The following is a 24706-nucleotide window of genomic DNA, read 5'->3' on the forward strand; positions in this document are numbered from 1 at the left end:
ATGTTGCGCAGCAAGGACTGCACGTTGTTCCGAATGGAAGTACTTGCCATTCATACACGTCTGGTGCCTTGTCTCTCTGAAGATTTCTCCAAATAAATCTCAGTAGTGGTTTGTCCTCAGGCAAAAGGCGCACCTGGTGGAACATCCCACGAATGTCACTACTAATGGCGATGGAATGTTCTCTGAATCGCAGAAGAACTGACAGAAGAGAAGGACTGAGTGGTGGACCAGGGAGCAAGTACTCGTTCAGGTTGTGGCCTTGGTAAGCAAACGAACAGTTGAAGACAACCCTTTTCTTTCCATTATGCTCCACCAAATGATGTGGAATGTACCAGCTCTCTTTGGAACAGTCCACCTGCTCAGGAGTGAGTTTTGTAATGTAGCCAGCTTGCTGTAACCTGACTATCTCCTCTTGGTAGGCCGCCGCTTGATCAGGATTCTTGTTCAGCCGATTCTCTATTCCCCTTAATTGTGGCAGGACAGCTTCTTTGGGTGCATGTAGACATGGCATATCTTTGGCACGTAGAAGAGGGGTCGCATAGCGCTGGATTCTGTTAACATCCACCCTCACGGTTTTGTCCTGGAGAAGTTGGATGGACTCTTTGTCTTGTCTAGACCTTGTCAGTACCTTCTCATTTTGATATGGAAGAATGTCCATTTTCCACAGTTTCTCCACATTCGCATAAAGGTCGTTAGTGGGCCGTAAGCTGGTGAAAAGACATTGCTGTGGGGAAAGTCTGCTGGTTAGTTCTTGTGCTGGTCCCTGTAGTGTCCATCCTAGGCGTGTTCTCACAGCAGCAGGGCCACCAGGTGGACCCAGTCTGACTGGTTCTATGGGTGTGATGAGGTGAGGGCAGTCAGAACCGATGAGAACTACTGGTTTCACTTTGTGAAGGTGCTGTAGTGGCAGGCCTGCAAGATGCTTGTACTTCTTCTGGAGTACCTTGACGGGATGCGTGTGCTCTGCTAAACCCAGGCTGTTGGCTGTGAATGCGCTCCGTATCATGAAAGCCTTACGAGGATTAGCCACTGAAGACACAGTAAAGGTCACAGCCGCCCCGTGAAGGGTCTGTGTATCTTGCCTGACTGTACGGAGAACTAAGTCCTCTGGCTGACCCTTCAGATTCAACTTCTGCACAGCTTCATGTAGGATGATGGTCCGCTCTGACCCATCATCGAGGATTGCATATGCCTCCATGGATTTGTTGCCGTTTCGGAGCAGAACTTTAGCCACCTTCAGCAGAATTTTATTGTCACAGGTTGGACGATCCACATACAAGACTGCACTGGCTGGAACCGATTCTTCTGTGGCTCTGCTCTGGTCATTTACATCATGTAAGGCCAGCAAGTGCTTTCTGTTACAAGATGGACAGAGGGCTTTAAGTGTGCAATTGGCAGCATGATGACCACGCCCACAGCGCCAGCATCTATTTTGGCCTTTAATCCAATTCACCTTCTGCTCTTTGTTGAGTAACTTAAAGTTCTCACAGCTGCTCAGGAAATGTCTGTTGTTGTCGCAGTATGGACAGTAAACATTCACCCCCTCTCTCTTAGCAGCAATTGGTTTGGGTGGATAAACTGGTGATGCTGGGCTGGCCTTTGGTTTCTCTGTACCAAGGAGGATGGTAGTGGGTTTGCGGGGCTGTCTAGAGTCTCTCCTCATCTCCCTCCCCGGCACTGTCGAAACTCTAGACTGACTGGTATAGTCAGTGTGGTCATCCTGAACTTGTAGCTCGTACTCAAGCCAGTCCGCAAAGTCCAATAATGTGGGGATAGTGACATGAAGAGGATGAGTGTACCTCTTGAAACTGGACCTGAGATCATGTGGCAGTTTGCTCATCAGTCTGGACACATGTGATCCACACTCCAACTCGACATTGCCTTTCTGACCCAGCTGTTCCAACATACTGACCAGGGAACGCACTTGGAGTCCGAACATGCGAAACGTTTTCACATCTCCACTTCGAATGTTTGGTCCATCCATCAGTTCTGCAATGCGTTGTAAGGCTAGCTGATGTGGCTGGCCATACATTTTATTGAGGGCTCTCATGGTGTTTGTGAAAGGAAAGTTTGAGTTACTGTATGAGTCTGCCACAAGTAGGGCTTCCTCCAACTTAAGATGGTCAGTGAGGATCTGATATTTGAATCGCTCTGTTGCATCCTCAGGCAAAATGTTCTCCAATGCTATTCTCAGTCGAGAGAACTCCCTAGAATCAGGGGATGTTAGGAAGGGAATGGTTGGAGCAGGGCCTCGGTACATTTTCTCCTGCATTGATGAAGGCTGATAAAACTCTTGTCTGTGGCCTGGATGCGGAGGTGGTATACTGTTATATGCTGTGGTCTTGAACTCTGACTGATAAGCTGGAATGTGTTGGGAGGAACGAGCGTACCTGGGTTGAGGTGGGTCGCTGTAACGCACTTGTGATGGTACTCTATCAGGTATTGAGGAGGAAATGTCCATGTTTCTGAAATCCTCAGCTAATCCAAGGCGCTCATCTATTGTAGCTGGGCACAGCTCCCTAATGGCCGTAGGCGGCGTTGGGGGGGTTTTCCGTGGGGCTGGAGTAGGACGGAACCGTTGTGGAGTCTCAGGGCTCACCACAGGAGGAAAGGGACCTGGAGATAGCACTGGTAAAGTCACTGGCCTGGAGGGGGCTCCCCTTTCTGCCTTAAGACTTTGAAGTTCGTGATGTAACATGGCATTCTGTTGTCGCATCTCCTGTAATGCTGAAATAATCTCCGGAAGCTGGCTGGTTTGTAGCCGCAAGTCAGCGTTCTCGCGTTTCATCACCTTCAGCATGGCTGTAAGCTCTACTTCCTCTTCTCCTCGCCCATCGGATCTTTCACTTTGCCATTCATCTCTCAGTGTCCACTTATCCTGATCTAACTCTTGACTGACGGGAGAAGACGATCGGGTCTGTGCTACCATACTTGGTGACTGGAATCTGCTATGGCTGAAGTCTGGGAATGGCTGTCGATGTGGCAATGGCTCACCAAGCTCATAATCCACTAAATGAGTCGGTGGGTTGATCTGTCTTCGTGGACGCACGACAGGCGCTTCTCTCTCGGGTTGAGACATCTCTGTAGCAATTCACCAATCCGGCTCGAAGGACCATGAAAAATCTTGTCTGAGTATTCACTCTAATTGCTAGTTCAGGTTTGGCTGAAGGCTGCAGTTTGTCCGGTCAGAACAATGATGTCTCACTCAGGTTATATTCCAAATCGTAGGTTTATTAAATGTGCATAGATGTGTGGTTCTGTGAATACAAAATAAAGATATAAATATATATAAATGTATATAAATCACAAACAACTTATTTGGTAAAATACTGACAAATAGCGGTGAAATATAACACAATACAATCTCTATGATGATATACTTGAAAAAGTGGGAATGGATGTGTGTGCGCTAACGCTGTACACGAGCTGTGCACGAGCTGTGCATGAGCTGTGCATGCGAGCATGGCTACTGCTACATGTGCGGTCGAACCGAGATGTAAACAACTGAGCGCATACGCGCGACCTGAGATACAACCGTGCATTGGTGATAAGGAATAAATATAACTAGAATACGTATAACATCAATATACATGGAATGGCAGTAATGTCACAGCAGTAGAATATAATTAAGTAAACAACCTTAAATGTAAACACAGCTACAGGCGGATTAGCATGCGCTGAGAACGTTCAACAATTATGTGATTACTTACAGTGTGATGCACGCACACGCACAATCGATAAATCTCCTTCGATTTGGGCTAATGCACTCTATTTCACTCTACAAACTATATACAGTATTCAGCCGATCTCCATTTCCCTTTATTATCCGTCTACTCTCTTCCCCTTCACTTCGCGAACTCCGGTGGAAAGTTTGGAACAGTCCATTTCTCGCTGAATGACAGGGGTGACTGGGAGAGTCCATGTGCCCAAGGGGAGCACTTTCTACAAACGCCCTCCCTCCTTTAGTGGACTTAGATATCCTAGGAATGACCAGAAGCCTCGAATTTAGTGATCTTAAAGAACGCGATGGATTGTAGGGCGATAGAAGGTCCATTAAATACACAGGAGCTAGACCATTTTGGGCTTTATAGGTCAGTAGTAATACTTTGTAATTGATACGGAACTTAATAGGTATATATATATATATATATATATATATAACATAACAGTAGACTATAAAACATGAATAATATAAGGGCCTATATTGCCTATAATAAAAATAACAGCATGTAATATAATGACACATATTCAGTTTACTTTAATTCAGTAGTTCATTTTGGCGTTCCAGGGTCTCAGCTCACCCGTGAGAGGGAGATGGAGATGGAGAGGGAGAGGGAGAGGGAGAGGGAGGGAGAGGGAGGGAGAGGGAGGGAGAGGGGTGTTGTAGTTGTAACGGGTGACACATTGATCTAAACCCGCGGGGCGACACAAGCGCGGCAGCGCGCCGCTCATGACGCGTCTGGCGTATCCGAAGAAAAGCTTCATTCAGCAGGAGACAGGCTTCAGTTATCAAAGACGAGTAGCCTTCATAGTCTCCCTTTAAAAGTCTGGAAACAGTTCATTCGGTAATTACCTGCCAGTAAAGAGTGAGAGTCATTTAGAGGCATACGGTTTTGAATGAGTTGTTCTTCACAAGCTATTTCTAGGCTAACCAAGAACCGCGATCCAAAACTAATGATCATACGTTTTTTTTGTTAAACTTCATTTCAGTAAATTTGACAAAACTTTTTCTTGACTGGAATGAAAATGAAGGCGTCTCCCGCGCTCGTGCTCTGCGTGTCCGTCACCGTTTACTTCGCGCAATCTCAGCTTCAGCTGCGCGTGCGCCCGTCCCCTAGCGAACACCTGCCGGTACCGGACCTGCACGAGGACCCTGACCCGGCGCTGGAACCGGGAGAGAGGGATTTAACCCCTCGGCTGCTGCGGAGGAAACTCGGCAGCAGTTTTGACCCCGTCTTCTCTTCGACCGGTCCACCAACGCGAGGTAACGGGTCCGAAATTACGCGAGAGGACGAGATCAGTCTCGCCGGACCGATACCCCGTGAATTTCAGCAGCTGGATTTCACTGGTCTTAAAGCAGCCGCGAAAACGGAGCGCAGGGTTCGCCGGTGGTTGTGGTCGTACACGCAGTGCCCGGTGCTGTCCATGTGGAAAGATCTGGGCGTGCGTTTCTGGCCGAGATACGTCAAAGAAGGACAGTGCTCAACCAAGCGCTCGTGCTCTTTACCGGAGGGGATGTTTTGTAAACCGGTGCAGTCCGTGAGCGTCACGCTCCTCCGGTGGCACTGCCAGCAGGGCTCTCGCGCGCTCAAGCGATGCGCGTGGATCCGCGCGCACTACCCGGTGATTTCACAGTGCGGCTGCGCGTGCTGAAGCTGAAGACCACAGTTTGACCAGTTTAATGATCCTAAAATGGTTTAGCACAACATGAATTCGTATTCCTTTTTATTTTATTTTAGGGTGAATTTGAATCGGACTTGTTCTTGTCACCCACCACCCATTTAACTTTGACAAGGTGGACATTAATGGAAAGTCACATTTGTGATTGTGCATTCTTTGGCTATGCTGTTTTAGCTAATTATATTTATCTGTGAGCATGTGAAGAAAGTGTTTAATGATGAAAGAAAAAAAAGACAATAAAAGTGGCAATATTGTGTATTTGTATTGTTATTGCTATAGATCATGTGACTGAAGACTGGAGTAATGATGCTGAAAATTCACCTTTGATCACAGGAATAAATTAAATTTTACTATTTAGGCTACTCACATACACTCACATAGAAAACAAACAGTTATTTTAATTGTAATAATATTTTACAATTTCACTGTTATTTTTAAATAAATGCAGGCATAAGAGACTTCTTAAAAAATTATATGTATATATATGCATTTAAATGCTAATATAAGATGAGTGAAAGTTTATTTGTGAAAACACTTGTGTCATCATAAGAGTGATAGATTTGTATTTTGTTTATTCTCTCACTTCTCCTTTTTTTTTTACTTTTGATGTTATTCTCTGTTTCTTTCTCCCTCCTCTTCCGCCACATCTGTTTTCACCTCTTCTCTTTTACTGTCAGTTTTCACTCACCCATCTTTGTGTTCACACTCATCTTTGCTTTCTGATGTTTCAGGATGAATGCAGCAAACAAGACCACAACTGAAGGTTAGTAAAAGTAAAGTTAATAAAGTTCTGATATTTTTCTGGCAAACCTTATATTGTTTGATAAGAGAAAAAGTGGCATATTTTACAGTAGTTGTATAAATGCATTTAAATATGCAACATGTGTGAATCACAATGTAATTGTGTACATAAAAATGCTCATTTAAAAGAAAAATGTCAGAAAAATATCAGACGGACTTGCTGTTTTTGTCAAACAACACTGTTAATGAAACACTGAAACATCATCTTCGGTGCTTGATGTGTTTTGGTGCATGTTTGGTAGTTTAGCAGAGTAAGCCTCACTTCGGTGAAAATAACACTTCAAATTGTTAAGAAAGGAAACGTGTGAAGGCAGCTGGTGAGAAAACAAGCAGTCCCTCCCTTGGGATCTGTCTGTGAGTGTGTTTGAAGAGAAAAAGAGTAAGACTGAAAGCCGTCACGTAAATGAAGCTTATCTAAAAGATAAGAAAGCTGCTGCTTCACCTTGTTTTTCAAAAGATCTCTCAAACCATGCAAAATAAATCCATGATTGTACAAAAGTCATATATTCTTTTCAGTGGAGTTTTCCGTCCTGATCATTTCAATAATGATACAACTGTAAACACATCTAAAGAAGAGTTTGAATCTGGTTTTTGGATTAAATTATTTTGATTAAAATGCATAGAAAGAACACAGTTCGGTTTAATAGTGACATGTAGCGGCCTGATGTTTGCTGTGTTCCTGACATTCAACATTTCACAATGCAAAATTGTTTCTGATATCACTCAAATATTATGAACACTCTTGAAAATAAAGGTTTTTATTGGCGTCGATGGTTCCATGAAGAACCTTTAACATCCATGGAATCTTCCCATTCTACAAAAGGTTCTTTATAGTGGTTCTTTAAGGTTCTTCACGCTCTTAAAAAATAAAGTTTTCCAAAAGCGGTTTTTGGTGCCATAGAAGAACCATTTTGGGTTCCACAAAGAATCTCTCAGTGACCAGTTCTTAAAAGAACCACTTGTTTTTCTTAGTGTGAAGAATATTTTAATAATATAAATAACCATTTTCCACTATATAGAACCTTTTGTGGCATGAAAAGATTCCATGGATGTTAAAAGGGACCTGTTATGCAAAATTGACCTTTATATTGTTATTGAACGTTTTATGTGTCCGCAGTGCGTGTACTCAGCCATCCGATTGAGCCGTTCAGGAATGTGCTCTAATGTGACGTCACATTGGTTCAGGCCACGCCCACTATTGGTGATGTAATCCATCCTATTAGCTTAGCTCCGCCCCTGAGTGAGCTGTACACAATCCGTCATGTTTATCTCCTTGCCATGCAGAGTAACAGCAGTAGAAATGTATGAAAGTTATTCAATCAAGGGCAGTGAGTGATTTTCTGTTTTCTTTTGTTGTTTGATTCATATTAACATAATTTACAGCAGTATGTACTGTATATTACGCTGCTTTCACTTTAATACACAGGTCTAATATACACATGCGATTTCTTTCCCAGCTGTTTACGTTCACAGACATAACCGACTGTTTATTATGTGAACTTTGTGTGTTTTTGACATAACCTCTGTTACACAAGGTTGAAGGAAGAACAAGAAGAAGAAGAAGATGATGATGATGATTAAGTTTCAAAAGTCTTTAATAATCCACTTAAAAGGCCATCCAAACAGGCAGGCACACAAAACATAACCTACTGTAGACGTGACCGGACCACTGGAAATTGACAAGACTGCAACTTAAATACAAAGCAAATGAGGGTAATGATGATTAAATTAAAACCTGTGCAGATTAAATTAATCTCCATGACAACTAAAGCGTGGCGGGAAACTGAACAAAGGAAGGAACACATGTGACTGAAAATAACAAACTAAAAGTCCATGAAAACAGAAAATAACTGAAAATAACAAACTAAAACTCCATGAAAACAGAAACTAAAAAACTATAAGTCCATGAAAACAGAAACTCACTGAACATAACTGTGACACCCTTGTGTGTATTTGACAGTTTAGGCGCAATAAGACGTGAAAGAGAACTTAGTTTAATGGGATACTCTACTGTTTTTTCATATTAAACTATGTTATTCCCTTAACTAAGACGAGTTGATACAAACCTCTCTCGTCTCAGTGCGTGCACTAGCACTACATCGCTGTCTTGCGGCGAAACTTTGTCAGATCTTATCCCAGTTCATTCAATACGTGCCAAGAAGAGAAGCGACCAAACACCTCCACTTTTTCCCTATTTAAATACAGTTACTAGAGTAGTGTAACTCGACCAAGAACGGTGACACAAAATAAAACGTTGCGCTTTTCTAAGCGTGTAAAATGGATAACTATAATGTATGGCAGAGTACCATAGCAAGTGCCTTAGGAGCACTTCGACTCGGCGCAGTAATATCATCTCTCGTGAAAAAATAAATCCTGGTATGGATTTAAAACGCATGCAAATAATAAGGGTACGTTTACACGACAACGATATGCTTAAAACGGAGAAGTTTTTTCATTTGAGTTTTCCGCGTACAGACGTCACACGGATCCGTGAAAACGACTAAAAACGCTGTATTTTGCTGCCAAGCCGCTAGATGGCGATGAAACACTACAGACTGAACACGCAATACGCATGTGTATGACGTCATCGTCTTCAGAGATTTGCGTTTTTGTGGTTTGCACGGAGACTGTTTTCAAAAACTTGCACTATAAAACTCATTTTTAAAAGTTTGCGTTTTCAGGCACCCAAAATGCAGAAAATGTTTAACGTTTTTAGTTGAAAACGGTGTCGTGTAGTAAACAGCCCCTAACTTTCATGAAGAACTGCAATGTCACGTAGGTGTGGTCGCGATAGACATTAATAATTTAGTTTTTGGCAGATTATCCGAGGCAGGAGCTGCATAATTGGTCCCCTTTAAAGGTTATTCACAAAACCATCAATTCAATGCCAATAAATAACCTTAACTTTTAATAGTTTTATTTTTTTTATTTTTTTTAGGAACTGTTTACTGAAAGGTTTTTTGGGGAAACTAAAATGATTCTTCTATGCATTACTGTGAAAATCCTATTTTGGAACCTTTATTTTTAAGAGTGTAGTAAGATAGTAAGTATATTAAAAAATATAATATATTTTGCTACAATGTGTACATGGTTTCTGATTATGGCATGTGTGTTAGTTTAATAAACCAGCATTATGAAGTGAACTTTCAGCTCGAAAGAAAGACAATTTCATCATGTCCACAGGCTACACAAAAGTTAACACAACTGTGTTTGATGGTGTATCTCACAGCAAACCTGATCTCATGCCAGTCAAAAACCACTCACATAACACAGGTAAGCTTTTATGCAGCATTATGTCATAATAAATCCAATGCTGAATCAGTTAATAATTTATGTGTGTGTGTGTGTGTTGTGTTAAGCATCTCGGCCTGACTGGATTCTCTACACAGTTCCTGCATCAGCGTTTTTGATTGGGATCGTTCTGTTCGCCTACATCTGCAAAACACAACGACGCAGGAATGGCAAGTGTTGTGAACACACACACACACACACACACACACACACACACACACACACACACACACATCTACACAGTTCCTGCATCAGCGTTTTTGATTGGGATCGTTCTGTTCGCCTACATCTGCAAAACACAACGACGCAGGAATGGCAAGTGTTGTGAACACACACACACACACACACACACACACACACACACACACACACACACACACACACACACACACACACACACACACACACACACACACATACCTACTTAACCACAATGTGAGGACGTATGACTGGGAACCCTACCTTTAGGGACACCCCTTTCTGAAGGGTCTAGAGACAAAAGAAAGACATGACTGCACTTCTGGAGAAGCTGTCATCACACTTATCACTTGATTTTATTAATAAAAGTCTTCCTTAAAGACCTGACATTTTGCCTTCACTTTAGGGACAGTATTTTTTATGTCCATTTTGGGGACATTAAACACAAACTCTGATCAAGTCATACTTTGAGGACCATGGTGATACACAGACTCTGGTTAAGTCATACTTTGAGGACCATGGTGATACACAGATTCTGGTAAAGGTATAATATCAGGACTTTGTTGAGATGGTATATATTTAGTGAGTAAACAGTTTTTTATTTTTATTTTTATTTCGTCAAGATCACAGAAAATGGGTAGCCAACATTTTTGTCTGATTTGTAGCTTGAGATGAAGTGTCCTTCACTGCTCAGTTGGGGAATGACAATTAACATTCAGAAATATTATTCATTTGACTGTATTTGATTGATTGACTATCAGAGAGAACCAAAGATGGAACTGAAGACAATAGTGTCATTATTCAGCTCAATTCTATTTCAACTGTAAAACAGCTCTACAGAAGTCATTTAATAATTGCTGAAATTTTACAAGTTATGTGCCTGAAGTAGAGGTCAGCACAGGCTTTAAACTTAAGCCCAAACCCGGCCCGTACCCGAAATCATTTAACCTGACCCGAACATTACGGTTATATTTTAAGCCTGAGCCCGACCCAAACCCGAGGTCCGTTTCTCAGTAAATTGCTTTTTTTTTGTGCAATATGCTGTATTTTATGATTGCTTGCCACGATAATTAAAAAAATAAGCTACATGTACAAACACCGTTTCACCAAGGCACATCGGCCCCTCATCAGTCAGCACACAAGAAAAAAAAGAGAAAAAGCACAGAACTTACTAATTACGAAACTTTGATGAGGTTGAAAAGGTGAAACAGTCATAAATTCCCCTGGAACCCAAACATTAAACTTCATAAAGTTTGCGCAGTTGCACAACTATTTACACAAATATAGCCTATCCTTCTCAGTCCGAGTTATGAATGAAGGGAACAGCATCGCGAGCTGATGTTTCAGCGCATCCTCTGACTGCGTGTTGTGACTGAAATTGTGTGTGCGGGAGCACATGCACAAAAAAGTTTTGTAAAATGATATATGATAAAATAAAAATGATTCATATATCATTTTACAAAACTGTTTTGTTTGTTATTTCGATCACATCACAATCAGAGGAGGACGGCTGAAACTGCACACATCTACTTTCTCTCTCGCGTGATCGTATAATTACGATCACAACACAGCAAGCAGCCGAGCACACGGCACGCAAACTAATATATATATATAGCCTAAATAGTTTTTCTAAGACCACGGCCTGCATCCCTCTAGTTAATTTAGCATCGACTGCAAAATAATCATTATCACAAAAACATCTTGAGTCTTTGGCTACTCACTGGGGCTTTAACACATTAGTCATGTTCTTCTGTAAAGTGTAGTAATTGTCCAAAAAACAAACAAAAAAAACACACACTTCAATTAAATGACTCTTTGGGGACTTGATAGACACACACACACTCCGATTAAATGACTCTTTGGGGACTTGAGAGACACACACACTCCGATTAAATGACTCTTTGGGGACTTGAGAGACACACACACTCCGATTAAATGACTCTTTGGGGACTTGAGAGACACACACACACACACACACTCCGATTAAATGACTCTTTGGGGACTTGAGAGACACACACACTCCGATTAAATGACTCTTTGGGGACTTGAGAGACACACACACTCCGATTAAATGACTCTTTGGGGACTCGAGTGACACACACTCCAATTAAATGACTCTTTAATATTAACAGTCTTGAACACATTGTGTTGAAAGTACACATTGCAGTTAATGACAGAAATTCAAAAACATAAAAAATAAAAAAAAGAACAATGAAAAATCAATTAACTTGGAGGTGGGAATGATTCTCAGTGCACAACCATCCTCGATATTTCCTCCATCCACCCATCAAAATCTCTACCTCCTCCTTTACCTTCACTCCTCCCTCTTTACCTTCACTCCTCCCTCTTTTCAACCTCTTTACCTTCACTCCTCCCTCTTTTCCATCCTCTTTACCTTCACTCCTCCCCATTTTCTCCCTCTTTACCTTCACTCCTCCCTCTTTTCCATCCTCTTTACCTTCACTCCTCCCCCATTTTCTCCCTCTTTACCTTCACTCCTCCCTCTTTTCCATCCTCTTTACCTTCACTCCTCCCTCTTTTCCATCCTCTTTACCTTCACTCCTCCCCCATTTTCTCCCTCTTTACCTTCACTCCTCCCTCTTTTCCATCCTCTTTACCTTCACTCCTCCCTCTTTTCTCCCTCTTTACCTTCACTCCTCCCTCTTTTCCATCCTCTTTACCTTCACTCCTCCCCCATTTTCTCCCTCTTTACCTTCAATCCTCCCTCTTTTCCATCCTCTTTACCTTTACTCCTCCCTCTTTTCAACCTGTTTACCTTCACTCCTCCCTCTTTTCCATCCTCTTTACCTTCACTCCTCCCCATTTTCTCCCTCTTTACCTTCACTCCTCCCTCTTTCATCCTTTACATTAGCTGTGTTGGACATGGGCTGTGGCTGGATGTAACCGATCGGTGAGAGTTGCCGTGTGGAGGCGGGAGGAGCTGAAAACTGAGACGTGAGTTTGACTCTTTCTGCTTCCCGTAGTGACGCTTGCGCTGTGTTTGCATACTTTACCACAGCTGAAGTGGAATAAATGCATTATTTGCCAAATACACCGATATTTCAGAGACATTTTGATTCAATACATGTACTGCTTAATACAGCGTCTGTTTGTACAAGAATATAGTTCAACATAAGCCTAAATCCCAATGAAGTGGGGTCTACATTGTATCAGTTTTATTTTGATAACCATGACAATATAACATTGCGACTACATGAAAAGAGCTTTCACTGTTATAAAAAACAGATTTGTGCGGTGGATTCGGCAAATCGTGGATCAGTTGTGTCGTCATCAGAGCTCGTGAGTCGCTCTGGAGAAACTGCTCTGGCTGAGTCCTGCTCTCGAATCGCTCTCGCCGTACTCTGAGACCATACGTCACAGTCACGGGGCGTCGCTGTCTGAAGCCGTACACAAGCTCTAACCGTCATGCACTGCTCAAGTCAGCCGTCTGTGCAGCGCTGTCCAACAAGTTCAACAAGCATAAAGCTCTCCTCCCTCTTTACATCATCTTTATATTCTCCTCCCTCTTTACATCCCCTTTACATTCTCCTTTACATCCTCTCCTCCCTCTTTACATTCTCTCCTCCCTCTTTACATTCTCTCCTCCCTCTTTACATCCCCCTTTACATTCCTCCTCCCTCTTTACATTCTCTTCTCTCCTCCTCTTTACATCTTCTCTCCTCCCTCTTACATCCTCTTTACATTCTCTTTATCTTCTCTCCTCCCTCTTTACATTCTCTCCTCCCTCTTTACATTCTCTTTATATTATCTCCTCCCTCTTTACATTCTCTCCTCCTCTTTATCTTATCTCCTCCCTCTTTACATTCTCTCCTCCCTCTTTACATTCTCTCCCTTCCCCTCTTTTACATCCCTCTTTACATTCTCATCCCCTTTAACATCTCTCCTCCCTCTTTACATTCTCTCCTCCCTCTTTACATTCTTCTCCTCCTCTTTACATCCTCTTCTTTCTCCTCCTCTTTACATTCTCTCCTCCCTCTTTACATCCTCTTCTATTCTCTCCTCCTCTTACATTCTCTCCTCCCTCTTTACATTCTCTCTCCTCTTACATTCTATCCTCCCACTTACATCTCTCCTAAACAGACCTCTAACAAGACCTCGAAACTCTCCCTCTTACATCCCCTTTACATTCTCTCCTCCCTCTTACATTCTCCTCCTTACATTCTCTCCTCCTCTTACATTCTCTCCTCCCTCTTTACATTCTCTCATCCCTCTCTTACATCCCTCCTTTACATCCTCTTACAATCTCCTCCCTCTTTACGTTCTCTCCCTCCCCTCTTTACATTCTCTCCTCCCTCTTTACATCCTTATTCTCCTCCCTCTTTACATTCTCTCCTCCCCTTAACATCTCTCTCCTCTTACATTCGCTCCTCCCTCTTAACATCTCAGTCCCCCCTCTTTACATCCACCCTTTACATTCTCTCATCCCTCTTTACATCCTCTTCTCCCTCTTTACATTCTCCCTCCCTCTTTACATCCCCTTTACATTCTCTTCCTCCCTCTTTACATCTCTTCTCCTCTTACATTCTACATCTTACATCCTCTCCTCCTCTTTACATCCTCTTTACATTCTCTCCTCCCTCTTTACATCCTCTTTACATTCTCTCCTCCCTCTTTACATTCTCTCCTCCCTCTTTACATCCTTTACATTCTCTCCTCCCTCTTTACAATCTCTCCTCCCTCTTTACATTCTCTCCTCCCTCTTTACATCCCCTTTACATTCTCTCCTCCCTCTTTACATCCCCTTTACATTATCTCCTCCCTCTTTACATTCTCTCCTCCCTCTTTACATTCTCTCCTCCCTCTTTACATTCTCTTCTCCCTCTTTACATTCTCTCCTCCCTCTTTACATCCCCTTTACATTCTCTCCTCCCTCTTTACATCCTTTACATTCTCTCCTCCCTCTTTACATCCTTTACATTCTCTCCTCCCTCTTTACATCCTTTACATTCTCTCTTCCCTCTTTACATTCTCTCCTCCCTCTTTACATTCTCTCCTCCCTCTTTACATCCCCTTTACATTCTCTCCTCCCTCTTTACATTCTCTCCTCCCTCTTTACATCCCCTTTACATTCTCTCCTCCCTCTTTACATTCTCTTCTCTCCTCCCTCTTTACATTCTCTCCTCCCTCTTTACATCCCCTTTACATTCTCTCCTCCCTCTTTACATGCTCTTTACATTCTCTCCTCCCTCTTTACAGTCTCTCCTCCCTCTTTACATCCTTTACATTATATCCTCCCTCTTTACATTCTCTCCTCCCTCTTTACATTCTCTCCTCCCTCTTTACATTCTCTCCTCCCTCTTTACATCCTTTACATTATCTCCTCCCTCTTTACATTCTCTCCTCCCTCTTTACATTCTCTCCTCCCTCTTTACATCCCCTTTACATTCTCTCCTCCCTCTTTACATTCTCTCCTCCCTCTTTACATCCATTACATTCTCTCCTCCCTCTTTACATTCCCTTTACATTCTCTCCTCCCTCTTTACATCCTTTACATTATCTCCTCCCTCTTTACATTCCCTTTACATTCTCTCCTCCCTCTTTACATCCTTTACATTATCTCCTCCCTCTTTACATTCCCTTTACATTCTCTCCTCCCTCTTTACATCCTTTACATTATCTCCTCCCTCTTTACATTCCCTTTACATTCTCTCCTCCCTCTTTACATTCTCTCCTCCCTCTTTACACCCCCTTTACATTCTCTCCTCCCTCTTTACATCCCCTTTACATTCTCTCCTCCCTCTTTACATCCTCTTTACATTCTCTCCTCCCTCTTTACATCCTCTTTACATTCTCTCCTCCCTCTTTACATCCCCTTTACATTCTCTCCTCCCTCTTTACATTCTCTCCTCCCTCTTTACATCCCCTTTACATTCTCCCTCTTTACATTCTCTTCTCTCCTCCCTCTTTACATTCTCTCCTCCCTCTTTACATCCCCTTTACATTCTCTCCTCCCTCTTTACATGCTCTTTACATTCTCTCCTCCCTCTTTACAGTCTCTCCTCCCTCTTTACATCCTTTACATTATCTCCTCCCTCTTTACATTCTCTCCTCCCTCTTTACATTCTCTCCTCCCTCTTTACATTCTCTCCTCCCTCTTTACATCCTTTACATTATCTCCTCCCTCTTTACATTCTCTCCTCCCTCTTTACATTCTCTCCTCCCTCTTTACATCCCCTTTACATTCTCTCCTCCCTCTTTACATTCTCTCCTCCCTCTTTACATCCATTACATTCTCTCCTCCCTCTTTACATTCCCTTTACATTCTCTCCTCCCTCTTTACATCCTTTACATTATCTCCTCCCTCTTTACATTCCCTTTACATTCTCTCCTCCCTCTTTACATCCTTTACATTATCTCCTCCCTCTTTACATTCCCTTTACATTCTCTCCTCCCTCTTTACATCCTTTACATTATCTCCTCCCTCTTTACATTCCCTTTACATTCTCTCCTCCCTCTTTACATTCTCTCCTCCCTCTTTACACCCCCTTTACATTCTCTCCTCCCTCTTTACATCCCCTTTACATTCTCTCCTCCCTCTTTACATCCTCTTTACATTCTCTCCTCCCTCTTTACATCCTCTTTACATTCTCTCCTCCCTCTTTACATCCTCTTTACATTCTCTCCTCCCTCTTTACATCCTCTTTACATTCTCTCCTCTTTACATTCACTCCTCCTCTTTACACCCCCTTTACATTCTCTCCTCCCTCTTTACATCCCCTTTACATTCTCTCCTCCCTCTTTACATCCTCTTTACATTCTCTCCTCCCTCTTTACATCCTCTTTACATTCTCTCCTCCCTCTTTACATCCTCTTTACATTCTCTCTTTACATTCACTCCTCCTCTTTACATCCCCTTTACATTCTCTCCTCCCTCTTTACATTCTCTCCTCCCTCTTTACATCCTCTTTACATTCTCTCCTCTTTACATTCTCTCCTCCCTCTTTACACCCCCTTTACATTCTCTCCTCCCTCTTTACATCCCCTTTACATTCTCTCCTCCCTCTTTACATCCTCTTTACATTCTCTCCTCCCTCTTTACATCCTCTTTACATTCTCTCCTCCCTCTTTACATCCTCTTTACATTCTCTCCTCTTTACATTCACTCCTTCTCTTTACATCCCCTTTACTTTACAGATGTAAAGAGGGAGGAGAATGTAAAGGGGATGTAAAGAGGGAGGAGAATATAAAGATGATGTAAAGAGGGAGGAGAGCTTTATGCTTGTTGAACTTGTTGGACAGCGCTGCACAGACGGCTGACTTGAGCAGTGCATGACGGTTAGAGCTTGTGTACGGCTTCAGACAGCGACGCCCCGTGACTGTGACGTATGGTCTCAGAGTACGGCGAGAGCGATTCGAGAGCAGGACTCAGCCAGAGCAGTTTCTCCAGAGCGACTCACGAGCTCTGATGACGACACAACTGATCCACGATTTGCCGAATCCACCGCACAAATCTGTTTTTTATAACAGTGAAAGCTCTTTTCATGTAGTCGCGATGTTATATTGTCATGGTTATCAAAATAAAACTGATACAATGTAGACCCCACTTCATTGGGATTTAGGCTTATGTTGAACTATATTCTTGTACAAACAGACACTGTATTAAGCAGTACATGTATTGAATCAAAATGTCTCTGAAATTTCGGTGTATTTGGCAAATAATGCATTTATTCCACTTCAGCTGTGGTAAAGTATGCAAACACAGCGCAAGCGTCACTACGGGAAGCAGAAAGTGTCAAACTCACGTCTCAGTTTTCAGCTCCTCCCGCCTCCACACGGCAACTCTCACCGATCGGTTACATCCAGCCACAGCCCATGTCCAACACAGCTAATCACTCTTCACTTTATCATCTTTACATTCTCTCCTCCCTCTATAACAGAAATATCAAAAAGTTTAACATGACATTCCATCCAACTTCATTGCAACTGAACAAAGAAAACTGAATAAATGAAATTAGACTATATTACTATCCTCTACTTCTTCATTAGCTTTCTTATACTCTAACTTTTCACTTTATATTCTGTTTCATTCCATCCTCAGAATATTTCTACACCTTTATCCTCATTTCTTTTAATTAAGCTCAATTTCTTACAAAAAGAGCATAATATGCAAAGTGTTGAAGTGTTGATGGCTCCCTACAAACCACCCTTTCTTTTAAGAGTCGTGATCCTGTTCCGCACATAATTTTTCACACCAGTCCATGTTCGCTGCTTCAAAGCTTCTGGCTCTGCGTGAATGCATCTTTCACAGTCTTGCTTACCAGGAACTTTGCATGTCTTGATGAACTTCATCATGTGTCTCTCTACTGCTTTTACCTCACTGTCCTCCCATTTCTTTTTTGGAGCGTGTGAAGAACCTATGAAATAGTTAAAAAGTAAATTCTCATTACAACTAAATCGGTGAGTAAAGACCAAATCAAGATTGTGTCCTCATGTGTTGATTATTTGAATTTGGCTGGATATTGCTGCTTGGAGCTAATTCATGTTTATTTGATTATTGTTGTTTGTGCAGTTTAGAGATTTTTCTTACATTGATCCACCTGTGAAACAGATTGATCAGATTGAACAGGTTGAACAGGTTGATCAGATTGAACAGGTTGAACAGGTCGATCAGTCTCTGCTGGTGCTGTTGTCTGAGATAGGTCACTGTAGTCCTCCTCATCACTTGACATGGAATCACCTTGGGCCTCAAGTTGCTCTAAATAATTAAATGACAATAAAATTAACACTATATTGCTTATACTTAGTATCTGTGACATGATGTGTTTTGCATATAAGTACAGCACAGATACACACAGACTAAATATACTCATACCATTTGGGTCAATTTCAATGTCATCAAGTTTCTTTCCTTTGTAGTCAGACAGTGTTCCTTTCTCCATGGCCATTAGGACTTTACTCATTTTTGCCAGCTGCAGTGTTCCCTCTGGTAACCGGTAATACTGTCTGTGGATTCTGATATCGTGACCAAGGAAATCAGCCAGTTGGTCTGCTTCATTCTCATCAAGGTTAAGAATTTTAGACATGGTTGCTATGTGTTTCCTGAGCCTAGTTGATGACAGTGCTTCAGGGTTCTTTATGCCACATTCGCAAGCAGCTTTGTTGATGCACTCTCCACCTCTGTAGGCTGACATTGCTCCACATCTGGCAAACATAAAGGGATTCTCTGCTGGAACACCACAAAGCTCCCGCGTTTCAACGAGCAGCTCCATGGCAGAAACCATGGAAGGCTTGAGGAGCACAGGAACCTTTCTGCCTCGTTTACCCCGGATCTCAACTCTTGTGAAGTGCAGACACAGCTTCCTCTCAAACTCAGACAGACAGATGGCAATGTCTTTGTGTAGCTCAGAAGAATCCCTACTTTTAAAAGCTGACAAAAGCATCCGGGATACCTCACCTTCTCTCCTTCGGTTGAACAGGATGACCTGGGACAGTGTGACCTTGGCTAGAGCAGAGTAGCTGTCAGCAGAAGGGCAAGTTCTGAGCTTACTTAGGAGCCCATCGTGTTTCTTTTCAAGATGTGTGTGCAGGACTTTGACATCCTGAGTGAAAGGAATGATCTGTGGTGTGTTCCACTTGGCTTCTTTCAATGTAGTTATAGCACCAGCAGAAATGTACTCATTCCACCTTGCCTGGTGTATTTTCCTGAAGTCTCGGGCGCATTCAGCACGATCATGATCTCCATACATCATGGCATTGCTCTCAACAATGCTACAGACCTTGTTTAAAGAATGCCCAAGTTTGAGAGCTAAAGAAGGAATGCGGTAGGAGTTTTTCTCTTCATTGTAGCCACATAAAACTTTAACAGCTGCTATGACATGTTTGAAGTTTGCTGGTATGAAGAAGTCTACCATTGTTCTCAGTGGGGTAATCTTCCTTGCTTCAAGAAGAAGTCTGCCTACTTCTCTCATCTTCTGTCTGATGTAGTCATGTTTGGTCACATCAGACCCCATCCTGTTGAACATGTGCTCCCCCAGCTGCATGATGCATCTGTCAGTATGAACTACACGCGAAACTTCATCATAGTTCATAAAGGACAGTATTTTCTTGAAACCTTTGCTCACTTCTAAGCCAACTGGTGTGTTTAAAGCACACAGAGATCGAACTCTTTTCCTGCCCTGGGCATCATCCTCTTTAGGTTTCAGGGGACAGTTTTTGATATGCTTCCAAAGGCTATGCTTGTTGTAAAGCCCTTGGCAGTAAATGCAGTGAATAAATTCTTTGGCTCTTTGTCTATTTTTTGGACGGTAGCAGGCAATCATCTCCCCATGTCCTTGTCTCACCACATCTGTGTTGTGGGCAAAGTTGCCCCTTTTTCTAAGGAGGTTTAACTGGACTTGTCTTTCTTTGGAATGTTTTGGAAATGCTATTGCCTTTACAACCCCCACTTCGTTGCGATGGACAAATTCAAGGTGTCTTGCCATTTTTGAATATGGCTTAGAGCAATAAAGGCAATACTGCTTCTTGTTGTACGCCTTGCGTTCCTGCTTTGGTGATGGCATTGACTGAATAAAAGTCTTTTCACCAGACAAGGTGTTTGTCTCTTTAGATTGGCATTTCATCTTTTTTGGTGATGGTGCGGTCATAAATTGATCAGATGAACTACCTGCCTCGTTGGGAGATGTTGGATGTATCAAAGCACTTTTGACCATGTCATGTCCAGAAGAACTACCATCCGATTCATCGGAGCTGATTTTTGGTATGTAGTCAACATCGCTGTAGTCTGTGACATCGCTGTAGTCTGTGTCACAGACGGAACTTCCGGAATACTGAATGAGAGAATTTAACACTTACTCAAGGCAGTGGTTGCTGTAACATTACGTTTCATCATATTGCGGATACTATTATGCAAGCCAATTCATAATTATGCAAAAAAAATTGCATATAAAGTATCACATGGCAAGTCACATACCTGTCTTTTTCTTGATGGCCTTAAAGAGGATATCTGGAAGAGGATGAATACAAACCAATATAAATGATATATAATTTCATATAATCTATTGTTAGTTCTACCAGTGCAATACACCCCGACCATCCCAATAATTCAGCAAATGAATCTACCCACCTCCCATGAGAGTGTCTCAGACACCTGTGATGAGTGAACCACTGGTGTTGACACAGCACAAGGTGAAGATAAGGGTGGAGCAGGCGAGGATGAGGATGATGAATGCTGCGCATAAGGCGATGAGGGCTGCACAGGCGAGGATGATGAAGGCTGCCCAGGCGAGGATGATGAAGGCTGCCCAGGCGAGGATGATGAAGGCTGCACAGGCGAGGCTGATGAAGGCTGCCCAGGCGAGGCTGATGAAGGCTGCCCAGGTGAGGATGATGAAGGCTGCACAGGCGAGGATGATGAAGGCTGCCCAGGCCAGGCTGATGAAGGCTGCCCAGCCCAGGCTGATGAAGGCTGCCCAGGCGAGGCTGATGAAGGCTGCCCAGGCGAGGATGATGAAGGCTGCCCAGGCGAGGATGATGAAGGCTGCACAGGCGAGGATGATGAAGGCTGCACAGGCGAGGCTGATGAAGGCTGCCCAGGCCAGGCTGATGAAGGCTGCCCAGGCGAGGCTGATGAAGGCTGCCCAGGCGAGGCTGATGAAGGCTGCCCAGGCGAGGCTGATGAAGGCTGCCCAGGCGAGGCTGATGAAGGCTGCACAGGCGAGGCTGATGAAGGCTGCCCAGGCCAGGCTGATGAAGGCTGCCCAGGCCAGGCTGATGAAGGCTGCACAGGCGAGGCTGATGAAGGCTGCACAGACGAGGCTGATGAAGGCTGCACAGGCGAGGATGATGAAGGCTGCCCAGGCCAGGCTGATGAAGGCTGCACAGGCGAGGCTGATGAAGGCTGCCCAGGCCAGGCTGATGAAGGCTGCACAGGCGAGGCTGATGAAGGCTGCACAGGCGAGGATGATGAAGGCTGCCCAGGCGAGGCTGATGAAGGCTGCCCAGGCGAGGCTGATGAAGGCTGCCCAGGCGAGGATGATGAAGGCTGCCCAGGCGAGGCTGATGAAGGCTGCACAGGCGAGGATGATGAAGGCTGCCCAGGCGAGGCTGATGAAGGCTGCCCAGGCGAGGCTGATGAAGGCTGCCCAGGCGAGGCTGATGAAGGCTGCACAGGCGAGGATGATGAAGGCTGCACAGGCGAGGATGATGAAGGCTGCACAGGCGAGGATGATGAAGGCTGCACAGGCGAGGATGATGAAGGTGACGTGGGAGGTGTTGATGTTGATGAGGACAGGGCAGGAGGGCATGAGGTTGATGAGGCCATTATAGAGGTGGACACAGCACAGGGTGCTGATGAAGAGGGTGCACCAGATGTGGATGCGACTGAGGATGACTGTAACAGTCTTGATTGAAACCGCTTCTGCAGATATATAGGCAAGGCAAGGCAAGGCAAGGCAAGGCAAGTTTATTTATATAGCACATTTCATACACAATGGTAATTCAAAGTGCTTTACATAGAAGAAATTACAATAATCAAAACAAATAAGAATAATTAAAACAGTTTAGAATAAAAAATAAAGTACAGTAAAAACAGTCGGACGGACAGTGGCACAGTGCTCATTCAGTAAATGCATAACTAAACAGATGTGTTTTGAGTCTGGATTTGAATGTAACTACTGTAGGAGCACATCTGATCTCCTCTGGAAGCTGGTTCCAGCTGCGGCTGGCATAATAGCTAAAAGCAGACTCTCCATGCTTAGAGCGAACCCTTGGTATTTCTAGCTGATGTGATCCTAATGATCTGAGTGATCTGTTTGGTTTATATTCAGTGAGCATATCTGCAATATATTGAGGTCCTAGGCCATTGAATGATTTATATACCAGTAATAATACTTTAAAATCAATCCTAAATGTAACTGGGAGCCAGTGTAGAGACCTGAGGACTGGTGTGATGTGTTCAAATTTTCTGGTTCTGCTCAGAATCCTGGCAGCAGCGTTCTGTATGAGCTGCAACTGTCTTATGGTCTTTTTAGGAAGGCCAGTGAGGAGTCCATTACAATAATCCACCCTGCTGGTGATAAAAGCATGCACAAGTTTCTCTAAGTCTTGATTGGAAACAAAGCATCTAATTCTTGCAATATTTTTCAGATGATAGTATGCTGATTTAGTTATTGCTTTGACATGACTACTGAAACTAAGGTCTGACTCTAGAGACACACCAAGATTCCTGACTTGATTTTTAGTTGTTAGACCCCTAGCGTCAAGGTATGCATTCACCTTGAGAACTTCATCTTTGTTTCCAAACGCAATGACTTCAGTTTTGTCTTTGTTTAACTGAAGAAAGTTTTGGCACATCCAACCGTTGACTTCATCAATGCATTGGCACAGGGAGTCAATGGGGCTGTAGTCGTTAGGCGATAGGGCTAAGTAGAGCTGTGTGTCGTCTGCATAGCTGTGGTAAGAGATTCGGTTCTTTCTCATTATTTGGCTCATTGGGAGCATATACAGGTTGAACAGGAGTGGTGCAAGAATTGAGCCTTGAGGGACTCCGCATGACATGGATGTCCACTCAGACTTATGGTCTCCTATACTCACATAATAACCTCTCCCTTCTAAGTATGACCTGAACCATTTTAGGACTATCCCAGAAAGCCCCACCCTGTTTTCCAGCCTGTCAAGAAGTATGTCGTGATCGACAGTGTCAAATGCAGCACTGAGGTCGAGTAGTACCAGCACTGATAATTTCCCTGTATCAGTATTTAAGCGAATATCGTTTATTATCTTTATGAGAGCTGTCTCTGTGCTGTGATGCGATCGGAAACCAGATTGAAAATTGTCAAAGTATCCATTCGAGATTAAGAATTTGTTCAGCTGATTGAAGACAACTTTTTCAATGATCTTGCCTATAAAAGGAAGATTTGAGATCGGTCTATAGTTGCTTAATATAGTCTTATCCAGATTGCTCTTTTTCAGGAGGGGCTTGACAACTGCAGTTTTCAGGGAGTTTGGAAAACTACCAGAAAGAAGTGAGGCATTAACCACTTTTAGGAGATCTGCTTCTAAACTGTTTAACACACTTTTGAAGAAAGATGTGGGAAGTGCGTCAAAGGCGCAGGTTGATGTTTTAAGGTGTTGTACGGTTTCTTCCAAAATTTTGCCATCAATTTCTTCGAAAACAGACATAGTAACTACTTTCTCAGGTTGTGGTCTGATCTGTCTGACCCCAGTGCAACTCAAGGATGAGCTGATCACCTTTCTGATATTATTGATTTTCTCAGAGAAGAAAGAAGCAAACTCACTGCACTTGCTGTCTGAGAGCATTTCACTGGGAATCTGGCTTGGGGGGTTTGTCAGTCTCTCTACAGTAGCAAAAAGAGTGCGTGTGTTGTTTAAGTTGCTGTTTATAATATTTGAGAAGAAAGTCTGTCTAGCTTTGCCTAGTTCAATATTAAAAGCATGGATGCTGTCTTTATAGATGTTATAATGGACTACAAGTTTTGTCTTCCGCCACATGCGCTCTGTTTTTCTGCATGTTCTTTTCATATTTTGCACAGCTGTTGAGTTTCTCCAAGGTGCTTTTTGTCTACCACTCTTCCTGACTTTCACAGGAGCAATATAATCTATTACATCTTTAACCTTTGAGTTAAAAGAATCAAGGAGAAAATCAACAGAGTCAGCAGATATGCTTGGTTTTAAAGATATGGCCTTCATAAATAGCACACTAGTGTTCTCATTTAAGCATCTCTTCTTGACAGACACAGATCTAGTTTCAATGGCAGGAGAGATCAATATATCAAAGAAAATACAGAAATGATCAGACAGTGCTACATCCTTAATAACAATCGATGAGATGTTTAAACCCTTACTGATAAGTAAATCTAGAGTGTGTCCACGATTGTGTGTGGGTCCATGTACATGCTGAATCAGATCAAAAGTTTTTAAAACAGTTTTGATTTCTTTTGCCATATTGTTTTCTGCATTATCTATGTGAATGTTAAAATCTCCAGCAATGGCAAAACAGTCAAACTCTGAGGAAATTGTTGATAACAGTTCTGTAAAG

The 24706-nt window shown here is 42.9% G+C and overlaps 1 protein-coding gene across 1 annotated transcript; it reads left to right on the forward strand.

Annotated features, from left to right (window-relative positions):
• The first annotated feature begins 4692 nt into the window (after positions 1–4692).
• Positions 4693–5420, forward strand: nog5 (noggin 5). The gene has a single exon (XM_056234010.1). The coding sequence runs from the start codon at positions 4741–4743 to the stop codon at positions 5371–5373; it is 633 nt and encodes a 210-aa protein (XP_056089985.1). The 5' UTR covers positions 4693–4740; the 3' UTR covers positions 5374–5420.
• Positions 5421–24706: the final 19286 nt, after the last annotated feature.

This window comes from Rhinichthys klamathensis, unplaced genomic scaffold (genome assembly GCF_029890125.1).
Source record: "Rhinichthys klamathensis goyatoka isolate OS25496 unplaced genomic scaffold, OSU_Roscu_1.1 h1tg000015l_1, whole genome shotgun sequence".
NCBI classification, from domain to species: domain Eukaryota; kingdom Metazoa; phylum Chordata; class Actinopteri; order Cypriniformes; family Leuciscidae; genus Rhinichthys; species Rhinichthys klamathensis.

Bases quoted from the DNA above. Each gene is read 5' to 3' on its own strand.
- nog5 (XM_056234010.1), top strand. From the start codon at position 4,741: ATGAAAATGAAGGCGTCTCCCGCGCTCGTGCTCTGCGTGTCCGTCACC.